Genomic DNA, 17,381 nt, shown 5'->3' on the forward strand with positions numbered 1-17,381 from the left:
CGGAAGTCTGACGTCGCACAGTATTATGTCAAAAATAAAAATCTACATTCGAGGAAGTCAGAAGGGTACTGTAGCTAAAGCTAGAAGAGTGGAATAAGACAAATATTGTCGTTTGTCGAAAATAACCTCTATCGAAAACCCCTGAAGACCACTGCAATGGCCGAGGAAAACATCTTCCTTTTCGTTCCGAATTTGATCGGTGAGTTTCTATTTACATGGATTGTTCCAATCCAATGAAAACTGTCTAAAATGTTTTGCTAGATTACGTTAGCAAATTAGCAGCTAGCTACAGTAGGTGTAATATATATGTATTACAGTTGATCTGGAAGTATGACGTTTTTTGGGCGCTAAAATAAGGTCAATTGTACGGCATAATGTTATCTGTCTGTTTGATTTGAGCCGGTTTTGCCATCATGAATCATGGCTATTACAGCGCATTCGGAAACTATTCAAAAAACCCTTGACCTTTTCCACATTTTATTACGTTACTGCCTTACTCTAAAATTGATTAAATTGTTGTTTTCCCTCATCAATCTACACACACTACCCCATAATGACAAAGCAAAAACAGTTTAGACATTTTGCTAATTTATTAAAATACTGAAATATCACATTTACATAAGTATTCAGACACTTTACTCAGTGCTTTGTTGAAGCACCTTTGGCAGCGATTACAGCCTCGAGTCTTCTTGGGTATGACGCTACAAGCTAGGCACACTTGTATTTCGGGAGTTTCTCCCCATTCTTCTCTGCAGATCCTCTCAAGCTTGGTCAGGTTGGATGGGGAGCGTCGCTGCACAGCTATTTTCAGGTCTCTCCAGAGATGCCCATGAACGATTGGGTTCATGTCTGGGCTCTGGCTGGGCCATTCAAAGGACATTCAGAGACTTCTTCCGAAGCCACTCTTGCGTTGTCTTGGCTGTGTGCTTAGGGTTGTTGTTCTGTTGGAAGGTGAACCTTCGCCCCATGAGGTCCTGAGCGCTCTGGAGCAGGTATTCATCAAGGATCTGCAATTGCTAAATTGTAATTACTTCGCCACTATTGGCCTATTTATTGCCTTACCTCCTTACTTCATTTGCACACACTGTATACATATTTCTCTATTGTGTTATTGACTGTACGTTTGTTTATCCCATGTGTAACTCTGTGTTGTTTTTGTTGCACTGCTTTGCTTTATCTCTTTTTCTCTGGACTTTGCTCCGTTAATCTTTCCCTCAATCCTGACTAGTCTCTCAGTCTCTGTTGCTGAAAAACATCCCCACATTATGATGCTGCCACCACCAGGTTTCCTCCAGATGTGATGCTTGGCGTTCAGGCCAAAGAGTTCAATCTTGGTTTCATCAGACCAGATAATCTTGTTTCTCATGGTCTGAGAGTCCTTTAGGCAAACTCCAAGCGGGCTGTCATGTACCTTTTAGTGAGGAGTGGCTTCTGTCTGGCCTGATTTGGTGGAGTGGTGCAGAGATGGTTGTCTTTCTGGAAGGTTCTCCCTTCCCCACAGAGGAACTCTGAAGCTCTGTCATTGACTATCATGTTCTTGGTCACCTCCCTGACCAAGGCCCTTCTCCCCCGTTTGCTCAGTTTGGCCGGGTGGCCAGCTCTAGGAAGAGTCTTGGTGGTTCCAAACTTCTTCCATTTAAGAATGATGGAGACCTTTAATGCTGCAGACATTTTTTTGGTACCCTTCCCCAGATCTGTGCCTCGACACAATACTCTCGGAGCTCTACGGACAATTCCTTTGACCTCATACCTTTGTTTTTGCTCTGACATGCATTGTGAGCTGTGGGACCTTATATAGACAGGTGTGTGCCTTTCCAAATCATGTCCAGTCAATTTAATTTACCACAGGTAGACTCCAATCAAGTTGTAGAAACATCTCAAGGATGATCAATGGAAACCGGATGCACCTGAGCTCAATTTCGAGTCTCGTAGCAAAAGGTCTGAATACTTATGTAAATAAGGTATTTCTGTTTTTTATTTGTAATAAATTTGCTAAAATTTCTAAACTTGTTTTCGATTTGTCATTTTGGGGTATTGTGTGTAGATTGATGTGGAATTTTAAAATAAGGCTGTAACGTAACAAAATAGGGAAAAATCAAGGGGTCTGAATACTTTCCAAATGCACTGTATATTCACAATACAAGTAGCTATAGAGAGATGGCTAGTAGTGTGAAGGAGCCAGTGCCAGCAACCTGTATCACCATCTAGCTATATATTGGAAGGAGTGTATTCGGTGCCAGTTCTGGGTTGGTTTAAATACTATTTGAATTAATTTCAAGTACTTTATCTGGGCTTGATCGAGGTTGACTGGAAAAATGGAACCAACAGTAGGAAAAGTAGATCCTTCACCCATCTGGCATGCCAGACAAAGGCAAAAAGTATTTTAAAGAGTTCAGATATTCTATTTAAAGGCTATAATTTAAACCCAAATCGGATGGGGGCCTCTACATATCTGTCCTCTACATATCTGGCTTCTGATGTGTGGCTTCTTAGGCACTATCTTAGGTTGGGAAAGTTCTCTGTAGAAATCCTTTAAGATTATGTAGCTCACTAGAATGCCTGGAGATTTTCTCTCAGAGAGGGCGAAGGTCTCTGTCTCAGAATGTGTTGTAACATTGGGCTTGCCAAATCCTGTTTTTTATCACCACCACCTCCCTTCACCCTCCTTCCCTCTTTCCTCCTCTCTCGTCCTCCCCTCTCCTCTGATCTTATCCTCTCTGTTAGGCTATGCCCGCATCGTGCTGGCTCTGCTTGCCTTCTACCTGATGCCATGCTGTCCCGTACCAGCTGTGTTCTTCTACCTGCTCAGTGCCCTCCTGGATGCCTTTGATGGGCACGCCGCCCGCGCCCTCAACCAAGGTACCACTATTACAGCTATTCATGTCATTTTTACCCTGTGGTAGATTCAACCCATGATAGATTTATTCAGACTCTCTGGTCTCAGAGTCGGAGCGATTGAGCGTTGTGCTGATATCAGAAAGACTTGAACAATGTTCTTATAAGGCTGCTTTCCACTAAAGATAAATCATGATTAGGTTGGGATGCGCTTCATGTTATCCATATTATTTGTTTGAATAAAAAAAATCCTAATTACAGAAAGTGGAAATGGGTCATCACAGGGAAGATGGATCGCGTGTCGAGCCTATTTGTGTGCACAAGCCGCTAATCCCTACCTAGGTCCATATAAAAAAAGTCACCATGACTTTTTGCAACAAACTTAGTATTAGGTGGGTACAATGACAGTTCCACGTTGGGTTGTAAAAGCGTCCATATTGTTCTGGATGTCGGCGAAGTACCGCTTTGCCCCCGTCGTTGTTTGTTGAGAAAATTGGCGACAAAACCCTTTTACCTGACAGTACTTCAGATCACGGCTTTGAAAATCAACAGATTTACCACTCCACTTATTCTGCTCTACGTATTGAACCCAGCAGTAAGTACCAATCATAGTCGATTCAACATCCATATGGAGTTTAGATTCAAGGTACTCCCATCAGCTTCTGTGAATCCTGTAGGTAGATGTCTTCTTCGGCCCTGGCTCTGACCGTCTTGTGGCCCTTCTCCAGTCAAGCCTGCTCGATCAGCATCTGGGAGTGGAAGGCAGCTCCGTTGACCCGGTGCGTCGTGGAGCGGGAGGACGTCTGGTCGTCTCTTAGCATGGCGTTCCTTAGGCGCGGTCAGGTTAAAGCTGAGCTGACCCTCCACGCGCTTGGTGTCCTCAAGGAGGAGCGGCTCGGTCTCCAGATCCATCTGCAAGAGCTTCAGATACTCATCCATCCAGTTACGCACCGCCGAGGCCTTCTTCCCGGCAAACACCGGACGCAGCATGTCCCCCATGTCCCAGCGGTACCTCCTTGTTGTCTATGAGGATCACCTCTAACACCGTGGAGATGACCAGGGCTACCCTCCCCACGGCCCGGCATACTGGTCAAAACCCCCCCCCCAGAGCAATGCTTAGCCTCTCCACATAGACGGGTCAGCCACATGCTCCATCATACCGGAGGAGTGGTCCTGGAGGACGGCAGTGGAGCTCAGCCCAGAGTAGTGGGTGCTGTTGATGCCCACGTCCGGTAGATCCTTGTCACTTGGGGCCCTCTTGTGCGGTTTGGATCACATCTCGCCCGGAGTATGACAGTTCCCGCCCCATTCCCACAGCTGTTCCAGTCTAAATCTGTGTCTGGCTTTCAGGCAATCCTGGAGAATAACAGCTCGGACGTTTCTCTCTCCTTTGCCGTTTCTCTTCTATTATAAAGTAGCGCCGTGGTCATGAACCGGAGCTCATTAGCTGCACAAATGTACAAATCGGAGGTTGAAAGGCCTTGTCTGATGCATCTGTTTTGTGTATTGGCTGAAAAAACTTGCTGTTTGCATCTGTAAGGTTTCGTAATACTGCTAATGAATAAGTCCAAAAGAAAGGAAAAGCTGCATACTTTATTCACCAACATTTCAACAGCTAAGCTGTCTCAATCAGGGTTTCATGTCACACACGGCAGGTCACAAGGAAGTTTCCATTGGACACTTGCAGGTGTCTGTAATCACGGCTATGGTAGCAGGTGATAGGCCTGTCGTTGATCCAAATATCAACAATGTATAAAAAAAAGACATGAATGGAAATCAACCGATCGGGCGAGTGGTTTAAACGTGCACGAAACAGGAGTACGAATGGGAGAAGCGAAGGTATGTCAGAATAGACCGAGCGGAAATGTGAAAGTGCACAGTCGGTCTATATGTGTCTTTAGTGACCAGTGGGAACCTCCAGTGGTCTGCAGCCGACAGACATAACGTTGGGCGGTATCTAGATTTTCATAACAGCCATATCGTTTCTGTACCATACCGAGGTTCACGGTATTACCAGAAGTGCACATAAGGGGCAGTATTGAAAACATTTAAAAAATCATCATAATAATAATTACACACAAAACAATTTAGGCAACAGGGACCTTGATTCAGGAGGGGGTTGAATGTCTCTGCTGTAGCCAAGATGATTGGTCTTGACATTTAGCCACTTAGCTAGAAAGTAAGCAAAACAAATGCATAGCTGGAGCCCTGAGCTGGATATAATTTATTTGACACATCTTAAATTTCTTATAGTTATACTTAACTTATAAGCAGTGGCGTAGCACGCAGCCCCCCCCCCCCCCCCATTTTTTGGGGTTTACGGTATTGAAAATCAGTCTGTGTTTTTGAAATTCCAGTATACAGTATTAAAGGTATATCACCCAAGCCTAGACAGACATATTGAGTACTGTATCGTGATGACTTTAGGAGTCTATCGATTGGGAGTGAAGAGATTTGTGTTCTCGCTGTCATTGGTAAAACACACTGCACGGCATCACATCTTCCATACACTGAGTCGTACAGTTTGCAAATGTCTCAGCTATCTGGAGCTTTGCCAGCCAGTGTTTGAAGTTCCTGCATAGTATTCTCTAATTCCTTTTCACATAATTTGCGAAAAAAAACATTTGGGTAATAAATTTGTATAAATCAATGTGCTGTACAAAAAGAACCTCTCCCTATCTCTCCCCTGTCCTGTAGGCACTAAGTTTGGTGCGATGCTGGACATGTTGACAGACCGCTGTGCCACCATGTGTCTCCTGGTCAACCTAGCTCTGCTTTACCCCTCCTACACCTTCCTCTTCCAGATCAGCATGAGCCTGGACATCGCCAGCCACTGGCTGCACCTGCACAGGTACATAACAAAAGAGCCTCGGAGAACCATGAACTGTACATTACATACGATTTACACAAATAGTAATGGATTCGGTGAATGTTTCGTGTCCATTGAGTGGGGGGGGGGGGGGGGGGGGTTGTCGCCGATTTCTTTGAGTTGTATTGGGGCTCCTCGCCCCATCCACAGCCAAGTGTGTGTAGTTTGTTGATCCATTAGATTTATCTAGGTCAATGTGGCTAACATGTTGGTTGCATCTCAATAATCCTCTCCTTCGACTGATTTGAAAGGAATGGACACGTGACAGCAGATTCCCAGTAGTAGGCACCCACAATATTGCTTTAGCGTGTGTTTTTTTCTAATTTGGATGAAGGAAAAGGCTGTTTTTAGACTACTGAGATGCACCCAGGGGCATCACATGCATATGTAATGGTGATGAAAATGGTGGTGTAATGTCCTTGTACTGAATTAAAGGTTAAACCTCTCTTTCTTTCTTTCTTTCTCTCTCGCTCATCTCTCTCTCATTATGTATCTCTCTCATTCGGGCTCTTTTGCTCTCACGCTCCCTCTCTCTCCATCTCGCTCCCCCGCTCTCTCCCTCCCCCGCTCTCTCTGTCTCTGTCTCTCCCTCCCCCGCTCTCTCTGTCTCTGTCTCTCGCTCTCTCTGTCTCTCGCTCTCTTGCTCTCTCTCTCTCTGCTCTGTCGCTCTGTCTCGCTCTCTCGCTCTCTCTCTCTCTCGCTCTTTCTCTCTCAGCTCAATGATGAAGGGATCCACCAGCCACAAGGCCATTGATCTATCTGGAAACCCCATTCTTCGCCTCTACTACACTTCCCGGGTAAGAAATAGTCACACACACACACACACACACACACACACACACACACACACACCAACATATTCATGCACACACACACACCAACATGGTCATACACACACACACACACACCAACTTGGTCATACACACACCAACATGGTCATACACACACCAACATGGTCATATATACATACACACACACACACACCAACATGGTCATACACACACCAACATGGTCATACACACACCAACATGGTCATATATATATACATACACACACACACACACACACACCAACATGGTCATACACACACACACACACACACACACACACACATGGTCATACACACACACACACACACCAACATGGTCATACACACACACACACACACACACACCAACATGGTCATACACACACACACACACCAACATGGTCATACACACACACACACACCAACATGGTCATACACACACACACACACACCAACATGGTCACACACACACACACCAACATGGTCACACACACACACACACCACCAAAAAAAAATCCTTTCGCACTTTACATTAACATTTTGGTCATTTAGGAGACGCTCTTATCCAGAGAGACTTACAGGAGCAATTAGGGTTAAGTGCCTTACTCAAGGGCATGTTGACAGATTTTTCACCTAGTCAGCTCGGGGATTCGAACCAGTTACTGGCCCAACGCTCTTAACTGTTAGCATGCGCCCATGCACACACAATTATTACATATATTCTCTATCTCCCTCTCTCTCACACACACACACACACACACACACCAACATGGTCATACACACACACACACATGGTCATACACACACACCAACATGGTCACACACACACCAACATGGTCACACACAGACACACACACACCAACATGCCAACAGGCTGATCTAACTGCTGTCTTCCATAGCCGGTGCTGTTTGTCATGTGTATGGGGAACGAGCTCTTCTTCTGCCTGCTCTACGTCTCCTACTACATTGAGGAACCCCATGGTGAGTCTCTTCACTCTACTCTCTTCCCCCCCCCCCACACCTTCTTTTCTTAGTTTCTCCCTTCATATCCCCATTCTCTTTTCTCTCCCTTTGCATATCTTCCAGTCTCCGTTCTCTCCCTCTCTTCAAATCTCTCTCAATCTCCCTCTGTAATATCCCTCCCTTCTTGCCTCTGTCTAAATACGTTGGCTCATATTCACTCACAGAGGCGTAGTTAATCCTCTGCTAAATAGCTGGTCTGTACACCAGGTCCTACGCATTAGGAAGGGGCAATGTGGGAACAATGGACTTCTTCTTTTCTCTTCTCCAGTGTGGCTGCAGTGGCTGCTTGGTGTCTGTGCCGTGGTGTGCGTGCTGAAGTCTGCCATCAGCGTTCTGCACCTGATCACCGCCTCCAGGAACATGGCTGCCATCGACGTGTCCGACCGCGAGATGGAGAGGAGCAAGGCCGAGTGAGAGAAGGAGAGGGGTGGGGGGGCGCTCTTAATCCCTTGGTACGTGTGTAGATCTGAGAGGATGGGTGTAACGATTTGGGAACCAATCCACCTTGTCCTCTGATAGGCTAGGTCCGGCTTTTTTCCCCTACGTTTTACACCGACCCGATCCTCTCGGATCTACTTGAATGCCTAGGGGCTAGAGGTCGAGTTAGGATAAGGCAAAGAAGAGGGGGAGAGAGAGGGAGGGTGTAGGAGGCTGTAGATGGGTGCTTCTCAATAGTCTAAAGTGTCTTCCTTTCCTCATGTCCTTTCCTTCCATCTGCGCTGATCTGAAAACGAGAGATTGGTGAAAATAGTATGGCGGATGCCTACTAGTCAATACTGCTTACCCATCCAGTTATTTCACATCAGACGAGAGAAAGGATTGGAGATGAGGAGAGGAAGCCACTAGACTATTGAGATGCACCATGTGTCCCAAAAATCTCAAATAACCCACTTTTCTTAGTCGCCGCTTGAGCACTGATAGGAAAGGACGTGAAATCATTGGGGGGGAAAAACGTTAGTGATATCGAAGGGAAGGAGACAAGAAAATGAAGCAAGGAAATTAGGATATTTGAGAGGATTGGGACACAGACAGAAAGCAGAGACAGAGTTGCTGTGTTTGTTGAATAGAGTTAAAGTGTGAGAACAAATATTATTGTGTGACGTAGCAAAGATGGAGGTTAAGCTTAGTCAGGGGACCTTTTTAAAAAACAATCTGATGATTGTTATTTATTTTAGTTAGAAGATTGTAACAACTTAAACCTTCTGTTATTAAGCCTACTTGTATAGTGTTATAAGCCTGACATAATAACTGGTGTCAAAACTTGAAAAAGTCAACAGTAATGCTATATTTTTGTATGCTAGCAAATCATTGCAGGCTTTAATATTGTCTAGCCTAACTAGCCAACATGAATCACTTTTCACCCGACCTTATTTAGTAGACTTCATAACCAAGGGTTTGAGCGATACGTGTTTATCTTGAAATACTCTTTTAAGTGGTAACGTCCAAGTCACTATTATTGCTGTTCCTATTAATATTTCAATTCCTATGGTTGTTTTTATTATTATCTGTCGCCGTCATCAGTAATGATTTGAAATAGTTGCACTAGAGATGTCGTTCACCATCAGTTCACTTGTTATCTTGACAATTGAGTCTTTACAGCTTTACTTTTGTTCCCATTATTATTATTTTTACTGTGGTAATCAAATCAAATCAAATTGTCTTTTTCACGTGGACCAAATACAACCGGTGTAGAGCTTACCGTGAAATGCTTACTTACGAGGTAGACATTGCCCCGGCCACAGATCTAGGATCAGATTACCCAACCACAACTCTTAACCTTGACCATCAGGAGGATAGCATATCTGACCCTGAACCAGTGCTTAGTTGCAACTTGTACCAACTGGTAATGGTAGGGGTGCAACTTTTTTGCAGACACGTATACACACACACACGCGCTTGCCACACACATACTCACACACTTGCTTACAGACATGCATTCATCTATATTGGGCACATTCCTGAGCTCAAGTGAAGACCACCTGAGTATTATGTTTTGAGTGTTATTATAAATATTATTCGACGAGCTTTTCTATCATCACTATGTGACCGTGTGTACTATATATATATATATACTGTGGCTGATCTGTTTTATTGTCAACCATTAGAAACTGTGTTTGGAGTGTGGCGACGTTGCTATCAGCCAGATGGCGTCAAAGATCTCTAGTTAATTTGAGTTCAACAAGACGTTTGGGAGAATGTGCTGTATACTTTGGATCATTGTGAAGGTGAGAGGGAGGAGCAAAAAAAAACCAAGCCATGTGAGATCTATGATGATATCTGAAACTGCATTGTGGGTGTCAGTGTAAGAAAGGTGTTTTAGGTTTTATTTCCATGCAGTGCCTCCGGCTTGCAGATATTGTGGAGAATGTCTTTGTCAACGGCAATAGATGAAAAGGTAATAAAAGACATCTTTGAACCTACCAGTTTGCTCTCCTATCTTCAGTCGTTATGTGCATGGCTTCTTGTACAGTGTCCTTTTTCAAAGGACCAATCCCAGTCTCTAGTTCCGCCCCAGAGACCGTAAAGTGCTGGAAATGCAGAGGAAACGGGGATGGCGAGCTTAAAGGCAGTGGGGCCGGACTCGAACCCATGCCGACTCTGGCACAAATGCAAATGAAATTCGGTACATAGGTCCCTCACAAGGAACTCATTTTCCTCAGGGATCCATAAGGTCCGTCAAGATGGATTTTCCGCCATTTTGGATTTTGTGAAAAACTCTTAAACGCTACTCTGGCACCAAATGACCAATCTGCACGAAACTTGATGTGTGGCATCTAACTAAGGTCTCTCTGTATTTTCCAGACTATTGACCAATAAACATTCACATGGATGTGGTCTGCCACATAAATATAAGCTTATAAATCAGTCAAGGATACTTGTTTTGTAACAAAGTTTGGTAGACATGCTGCAAACACTGTCGTGACTCCACATATGCAAGAACATTCATATTGTCCACAAGGTGGCGAAATAACAGGCACATGTTTATCTGTTTGACTCCGAGTGATGAAATTTGGAAGACATTCTCAGGTATATAAGTCTAGCTAACCCACGCAATATCTCAGATAACACTGGCCCAATTTTGAAAAAACTTGGGTGAATGGATGTCTTGCCATAGAGATCCGCCATTTACTAAATTAAGCATTGGCCCAAGGAGCCTATCGTAATCAACTGTACGTATGTTAGTCACACGGAAGAGGTGCCTCTAATGGTGCCTCTTCCGGTCAAAAACAATACATGACACATTTTTGGAAGTACATAGCGGCAGTATGTGACGATAGTTGCATGCATGGCAGGCATATCTGGTGAGTAACGAACATATTTTGACAGCTGGTGAATGGTAGCTTTCTGGGCAGAGAGAAGTTCTTGTCATATTCATAATCTCCTCTGCCCAGATACTGGTTCAGCCTTTGGCTAGTTAACTACACTGAACAAAAATACAAACGCAACATGTAAAGTGTTGGTTCCATGTTTCATGAGCTCAAGTAAAAAATCTCAAATTTTTAAAATGCACAAAAAGCTTATTTCTCTCAAATTTTGTGCACAAATTTGTTTACATCCATGTTAGTGAGCATTTCTTCTTTGCCAAGATAATCCATCCACCTGACAGGTGTGGCATATCAAGAAGCTTGGGTGTGGCAGGTAGCCTACTGGTTAGAGCATTGGGCCAGTAACCGAAAGAGCTTGCTGGATCGAATTCCCGAGTTGACAAGGTAAAAATCTGTCGTTCTGCCCCTGAACAAGACAGTTAACCCACTGTTCCCCGGTAGGCCGTCATTGTAAATAAGAATTTGTTCTTAACTGACTTGCACTGTTAAAAAAAAAAGCTGGTTAAACAGCATGATCATTACACAGGTGCACCTTGTGCTGGGGACAATAAAAGGCCACTTTAAAATGTGCAGTTTTTCACAAAACATAATGCCACAGATGTCTCAAGTTTTGAGGGAGCATGCAATTGACATGCTGACTGCAGGAATGTCCACCAGAGCTGTTGCCAGATAATTCAATGTTAATTTCTCTGTCATACAGTGCATTCAAAGTATTCAGACCCCTTGACTTTTTCCACATTTTGTTAAATTACAGCCTTATTCTACAATGGATAAAATAAAATAAACATCCTCCTCAATCTACACATAAAAGCCCTTAATGACAAAGTCAAAACAGGTTTAAAATATATATATATATATATATATATATATATATATATAAAAATAAACAAATTTACATAACTATTCAGACCCTTTGCTATGAGATCCGAAATTGAACTCAGGTGCATCCTTGAGATGTTTCTACAACTTGATTGAAGTCCACCTGTGGTAAATTCAATTGATTGGACATGATTTGGAAAGGCACATACCTGTCTATATAAAGTCCCACAGTTAAAAGTGCATGTCAGAGCAAAAACCAAGCCATGAGGTCGAATTAATTGTCTGTAGAGCTCCGAGACACAGGATTGAATAACTTTTTTGGTACCTCTTGTGAACGGTACCAAAAAAGTTATTCAGCATTTGTATTTATTATGGATCCAGCAAAATTTAAGGCAGTTTATAAATTTTTTAAATACACTCACAGATTTCACAACACACTGTGTGCACTCAGGCCCCTACTCCACCACTACCACATATCTACATTACTAAATCCATGTGTATGTATAGTGTGTATGTTATTGTGTGTGCGTATGCATGTGTCTGTGCCAATGTTTGTGTTGCTTCACAGTCCCCGCTGTTCCATAAGGTGTTTTTTTAATCTGTTTTTTTAAATCTAATTTTACTGCTTGCGTCAGTTACTTGATGTGGAATAGAGTTCCATGTAGTCATGGCTCTATGTAGTACTGTGTGCCTCCCATAGTCTGTTCTGGACTTGGGGACTGTGAAGAGACCTCTTGTGGGGTATGCATGGGTGTCCGAGCTGTGTGCCAGTAGTTTAGACAGACAGCTCGGTGCATTCAACATGTCAATACCTCTCATAAATGAAAGTAGTGATGAAGTCAATCTCTCCTCCACTTTCAGCCAGGAGAGATTGACATGCAAATTATTAATATAACCTCTCTGTGTACATCCAAGGGCCAGCCGTGCTGCCCTGTTCTGAACCAATTGCAATTTTCCTAAGTCCTTTTTGGTGGCACTTGACCACACGACTGAACATTAGTCAAGGTGTGACAAAACTATGGCCTGTAGGACCTGCCTTGTTGATAGTGTTGTTAAGAAGGCAAAGCATTGCTTTATTATAGACAGACTTCTCAACATCTTAGCTACTACTGCATCAATATGTTTTGACCATGACAGTTTACAATCTAGTGTTACTCCAAGCAGTTTAGTCATCTCAACTTGCTCAATTTCCACATGATTTATTGTTCCAAATACAATGTTTTTAGTTTTAGTAGTATTTAAGGCTAACGTATTCCTTGCCACCCACTCTGAAACTAACTGTAGCTCTTTGTTGAGTGTTGCAGTCATTTCAGTCGCTGTAGTATCTGACGTGTATAGTGTTGAGTCAACCACATACATAAAAACTCTGGCTTTACTCAAAGTCAAGATTCTCTGGTCTGATGAAACCAAGATTTAACTCTTTGGCCTGAATGCAAGCGTCACGTCTGGAGGAAACCTGGCACCATCCCTACGGTGAAGCATGGTGGTGGCAGCATCATGCTGTGGGTATCAGGTTTCAGGTAAGACCCAAGTGCAGACTGTGTTGAAGTAACAATGTTTATTGCAATAACAGGGGCAGACAGACGACAGGTCAAGGCAGGCAGGGGTCGATAATCCAGAATAGTGGGGCCAAGGTACAGGACGGCAGGCAGGTAGGTCCAGGGTCAGGTCAGGTAGAGGTCGGTTATCCAGAGTAGGGGAAAAGTCACAGGACGGCAGGCAGGCTCAGAGTCAGGACAGGCAAGGGTCAAAACCAAGAGGACGAGAAAAAGAGAGACGGGAAAAGCAGGAGATGAGACAAAACTATGGTTGACTTGAACAAACAAGACGAACTGGCACAGACAGACAGAAAACACAGGTATAAATACCCAGGGGAAGATGGACAACATCTGGAAGGGGTGGAGACAAGCACAAAGACAGGTGAAACAGATCAGGGCGTGACAGTGGGGATGGTTTTCAGCGACAGGGACTGGGAGACTAGTCAGGATCGAGGGAAAGATGAACGGAGCAAAGTACAGAGAGATCCTTGATGAAAACCTGCTCCAGAGCGCTCAGGACCTCAGACTGGGCCGAAGGTTCACCTTCCAACAGAACAACAACCCTAAGCAAACAACCAAGACAATGCGGGGGTGGCTTCAGGACAAGTCTCTGAATGTCCTTGAGTGGCCCAGCCAGAGCCACGACTTCAACCCAATCGAACATCTCTGCAGAGACCTGAAAATAGCTTTGCAGCGACGCTCCCCATTCAACCTGACAGAGTTTGAGAGAATCTGCAAAGAAGAATGGTAGAAACTCCCCAAATACAGGTGTGCCAAGCTTGTAGCGTCATACCCAAGAAGACTCGAGGCTGTAATTGCTGCCAATTGTGCTTCAACAAAGTACTGAGTAAAGGGTCTGAATACTTACGGAAATGTGATATTTCAGTTTTTAATACATTTGCAAACGTTTCTAAAAACCTATTTTTGCTTTGTTATTGTGTGTAGATTAATGAGGGGAACATTCAGCTGTAACGTAACAAAAAGTGGAAAAAGTCAAGGGGTCTGAATACTTTCCGAAAGCACTGTAAGCTGCCTCCAACGTCATTTTAGAGAATTTGGCAGTACATCCAACCGGCCTCACAACAGCAGACCACGTGGAACCACACCAGTCCAGGACCTCCACATCGGGCTTCTTCACCTGTGGGATCGTCTGATAGGGGATGGGTGTGGGGTGCTGAGGAGTATTTCTGTCTTTAATAAAGCCCTTTTGTGGGGAAAAACTCATTCTGATTGGCTGGGTCTGGCTCCCCAGTGGGTAGGCCTGGCTGCCAAGTGGGTGGGCCTATGCCCTCCAAGGCCCACCCACGGCTGCACCCCTGCCCAGTCATGTGAAATCCATACATTAGAACCTAATGCATTTACTCCAACACCATCATTAAGTTTGCCGTTGACAGAGCAGTGGTAGGCATGATCACCGACAATGACGAGACAGCCTATAGGGAGGAGGTCAGAGACCTGGCCGTGTGGTGCCAGGACAACAACCTCTCCCTCAACGTGATCAAGACAAAAGAGATGATTGTGGCCTACAGGAAAAAGAGGACCCGAGCACGCCTCCATTCTCATTGACGGGGCTGTAGTGGAGCAGGTTGAGCGCTTCAAGTTCCTTGGTGTCCACATCATCAACAAACTCACATGGTCCAAGCACACCAAGACAGTCGCGAAGAGGGCACAACAAAGCCTATTCCCCCTCAGGAGACTGAAAAAAATTGGCATGGGTCCTCAGATCCTCAAAAGGTTCTACAGCTGCACCATCAAGAGCATCCTGACTGGTTGCATCACTGCCTGGTATGGCAACTGCTCGGCCTCTGACCACAAGGCACTACAGAATGTAATGCGTACCGCCCAGTACATCACTGGGGCCAAGCTTCCTGCCAGCCAGGACCTCTATACCAGGGGGTGTCAGGGGGGGGGGGGGGGGGGGTCATGTGTTTGATATCATTCCATTCCCTCCATTTAATTCCAGCCATTATTATGAGCCGTCCTCCCCTCAGCAGCCTCCATTGGTATCCAGTTTAATGTATTGATCACTTCAACTAGGCTGGATGTGTCTATTCATAAAGTATTATCACAGGTTATACCAATAATTCCAGGAAATGCGTTATAATTGTATAATATAGTTTTATCATTTCATCTTTGGTCTCTGTCTAGACATGGCTTCCTGCAGCAGTCTGCTGTCTGAAGAGCCGCTCCAGTGCTCTATCTATCTGGACGTGTTCACTGAGCCAGTCCCCACTTCATGTGGACACAACTTCTGCAAGACCTGCATCGGAAAGTACTTGAATAGCAATTACGTGTGCCAGTGTCCACTGTGTAAAATTACTTTTGATAGGAGACCAGATCTGTGTCGATACTTTGATTTCTGAGATGGCCGCTCAGTTCAGGAAATCAGTTCAATGGAACGCTACCAGCAGCCCAGGCCAGCACCCTACTAAGTCTAGAGAAGTGGCCTGTGACGTCTGCACTGGGACGAAGCGCAAGGCACTACTTTCTTTCCTGGTGTGTCTAACCTCTTCCTGTGAGACTCACCTGCAGCCTCAGCCGCAGCCCTGAAGAGACACAAGCGGACCGACCCCGTGGAGAGGCTGGAAGACAGAACGTGTAAGAAGCATGACAGACTCCTGGAGATGTTCTGTAGGACTGACCAGGCGTGTGTGTATCAGTTCTGCACTGAGACACACTACAAGGCTCACCACACCGTCCCTCTAGGAAGAGTATGGAGACAGGAGGGCTCAGCTGGAAGCACAGGTGCAGCAGATGATTCAGGAGCGACAGCTGAAGGTTGAGGAGTACAAACACTCCGTAGAGCTCAGCAACAGAGACACAGAACTTGACATAGCAGACGGCGTGCAGGTGTTCACTGCTCTCGTGTGCTCCATTGCGAGAAGCCAGGCTAACTACATTTAGAATGTTAACGAGGAGAAGAAAAGTGCAGAGAGGTGGACGGGAGTGTGTATCGGAGAGCTGGAGCAGGAAATCACTGCGCTACAGAGGAGACGCACTGAGCTGGAGCAGCTCTCACACTGGGGACCACCTCCTACAGAACGTGTCATCCCTGCGCCACCCCACACTCACCCAGGTCCAGGACTTGTCTGAGATCAGTTTTCACAGTGCTCTGTGTGGAAGGGGTGTGAAGAGAGGAGTGAGGAGCTCTTTGTCTCAGCTGGAGGAAAAAGTAATGGGGGCTTTTTATGAGCTTGAGGAGAAATGTCTTAACCGAATGGGGAAGTTTCCTGATTTGATGCTGAAGAAGATGCAGTGTATGTGACTCTGGACCCTGATACAGCAAATCCCAGACTCTTCCTCTCTGAGGATGGCAAAACAAGTGAAAGATTAATTCACAACAAATAAACCTTTACCTTATGAACTACAATATGATCCAGAGGTGTCATCACAGGTTCAAATGTATGTCTTTTCTGGGGCCTGAAGTTCTCTTGATCTGGTGACCTGGTCAGGTAAAACTCCTATTCGTTGCCTATTCTGGAAAATAATTATTTTTAACTTTCATTTAGAACTGAAAATGAACCCGGTTTCAACGTCCGGAAAATAGTTATTTTTCAAAGTCCGGAAAGATACCTTTTCAACGTCCTGGAAAATATGTACACTGAAAAAAATATATAATCGCAACATGTAAAGTATTGGTCCCATGTTTCATGAGCTGAAATAAAATATCCCAGAAATGTTCCATATGCACAAAAGGCTTATTTCTCTCGAATTTTGTGTGAACATTTTTTTACATCCCTGTTTGTGCGTGTTTTCCCCTTTGCCAAGATAATCCATCCACCTGACAGGTGTGGCATATCAAGAATCTGGTTAAACAGCATGATCATTACACAGGTGCACCTTGTGCTGGGGACAATAAAAGGCTCTAAAATGTGAAGTTTTGTCACACAACATAATACCACAGATGTCTCAAATTTTGAGAGAGTGTGCAATTGGCATGCCGACTGCCACCAGAGCTGTTGCCAGAGAAATGTAATGTTAATTTCTCTACGATAAGCCGCCTCCAACGTTGTTTTAGAGAATTTGGCAGTACGTGCAATTTCACTGCACAGAGATACCGTGACGAGATCCTGAGACACATTGTCGTGCCATTAATTCACCGCCATCACCTCATGTTTCAGTATGATAATGCACGGCTCCATGTCTCAAGGATCTGTACACAA

The 17,381-nt window shown here is 44.6% G+C and overlaps 1 protein-coding gene and 1 pseudogene across 3 annotated transcripts; both read left to right on the forward strand.

The window, feature by feature from the left end:
• cdipt (CDP-diacylglycerol--inositol 3-phosphatidyltransferase (phosphatidylinositol synthase)) lies at nt 1-9,955 on the forward strand. 3 transcript variants are annotated; one of them, XM_071411523.1, is made up of 7 exons: nt 15-199; nt 1,849-1,938; nt 2,725-2,859; nt 5,533-5,686; nt 6,420-6,501; nt 7,412-7,493; nt 7,804-9,955. In XM_071411523.1, exons 1-7 carry the CDS (start codon nt 157-159, stop codon nt 7,947-7,949), a joined length of 732 nt encoding a protein of 243 aa, XP_071267624.1. In that variant the 5' UTR covers nt 15-156; the 3' UTR covers nt 7,950-9,955. The 3 variants fall into 3 exon arrangements, with proteins under 3 accessions (XP_071267642.1, XP_071267624.1, XP_071267634.1); XM_071411533.1 differs by having other exon boundaries at nt 23-199; nt 1,853-1,938; XM_071411541.1 differs by lacking the exon at nt 1,849-1,938 and having other exon boundaries at nt 1-199.
• Nucleotides 9,956-15,241: 5,286 nt separating this feature from the next.
• LOC139581627 (E3 ubiquitin/ISG15 ligase TRIM25-like) lies at nt 15,242-17,127 on the forward strand (annotated as a pseudogene).
• Nucleotides 17,128-17,381: the final 254 nt, after the last annotated feature.

Source organism: Salvelinus alpinus, chromosome 1, assembly GCF_045679555.1.
Source record: "Salvelinus alpinus chromosome 1, SLU_Salpinus.1, whole genome shotgun sequence".
In the NCBI taxonomy this organism is placed as follows: Eukaryota; Metazoa; Chordata; class Actinopteri; order Salmoniformes; family Salmonidae; genus Salvelinus; species Salvelinus alpinus.

Coding starts and splice junctions, on each gene's coding strand:
- cdipt (XM_071411523.1), top strand. CDS start 157: ATGGCCGAGGAAAACATCTTCCTTTTCGTTCCGAATTTGATCG. Junction 200..1,848: donor TTTCGTTCCGAATTTGATCG/GTGAGTTTCTAT, acceptor AATTTACCACAG/GTAGACTCCAATCAAGTTGT. Junction 7,494..7,803: donor CTACATTGAGGAACCCCATG/GTGAGTCTCTTC, acceptor TCTCTTCTCCAG/TGTGGCTGCAGTGGCTGCTT.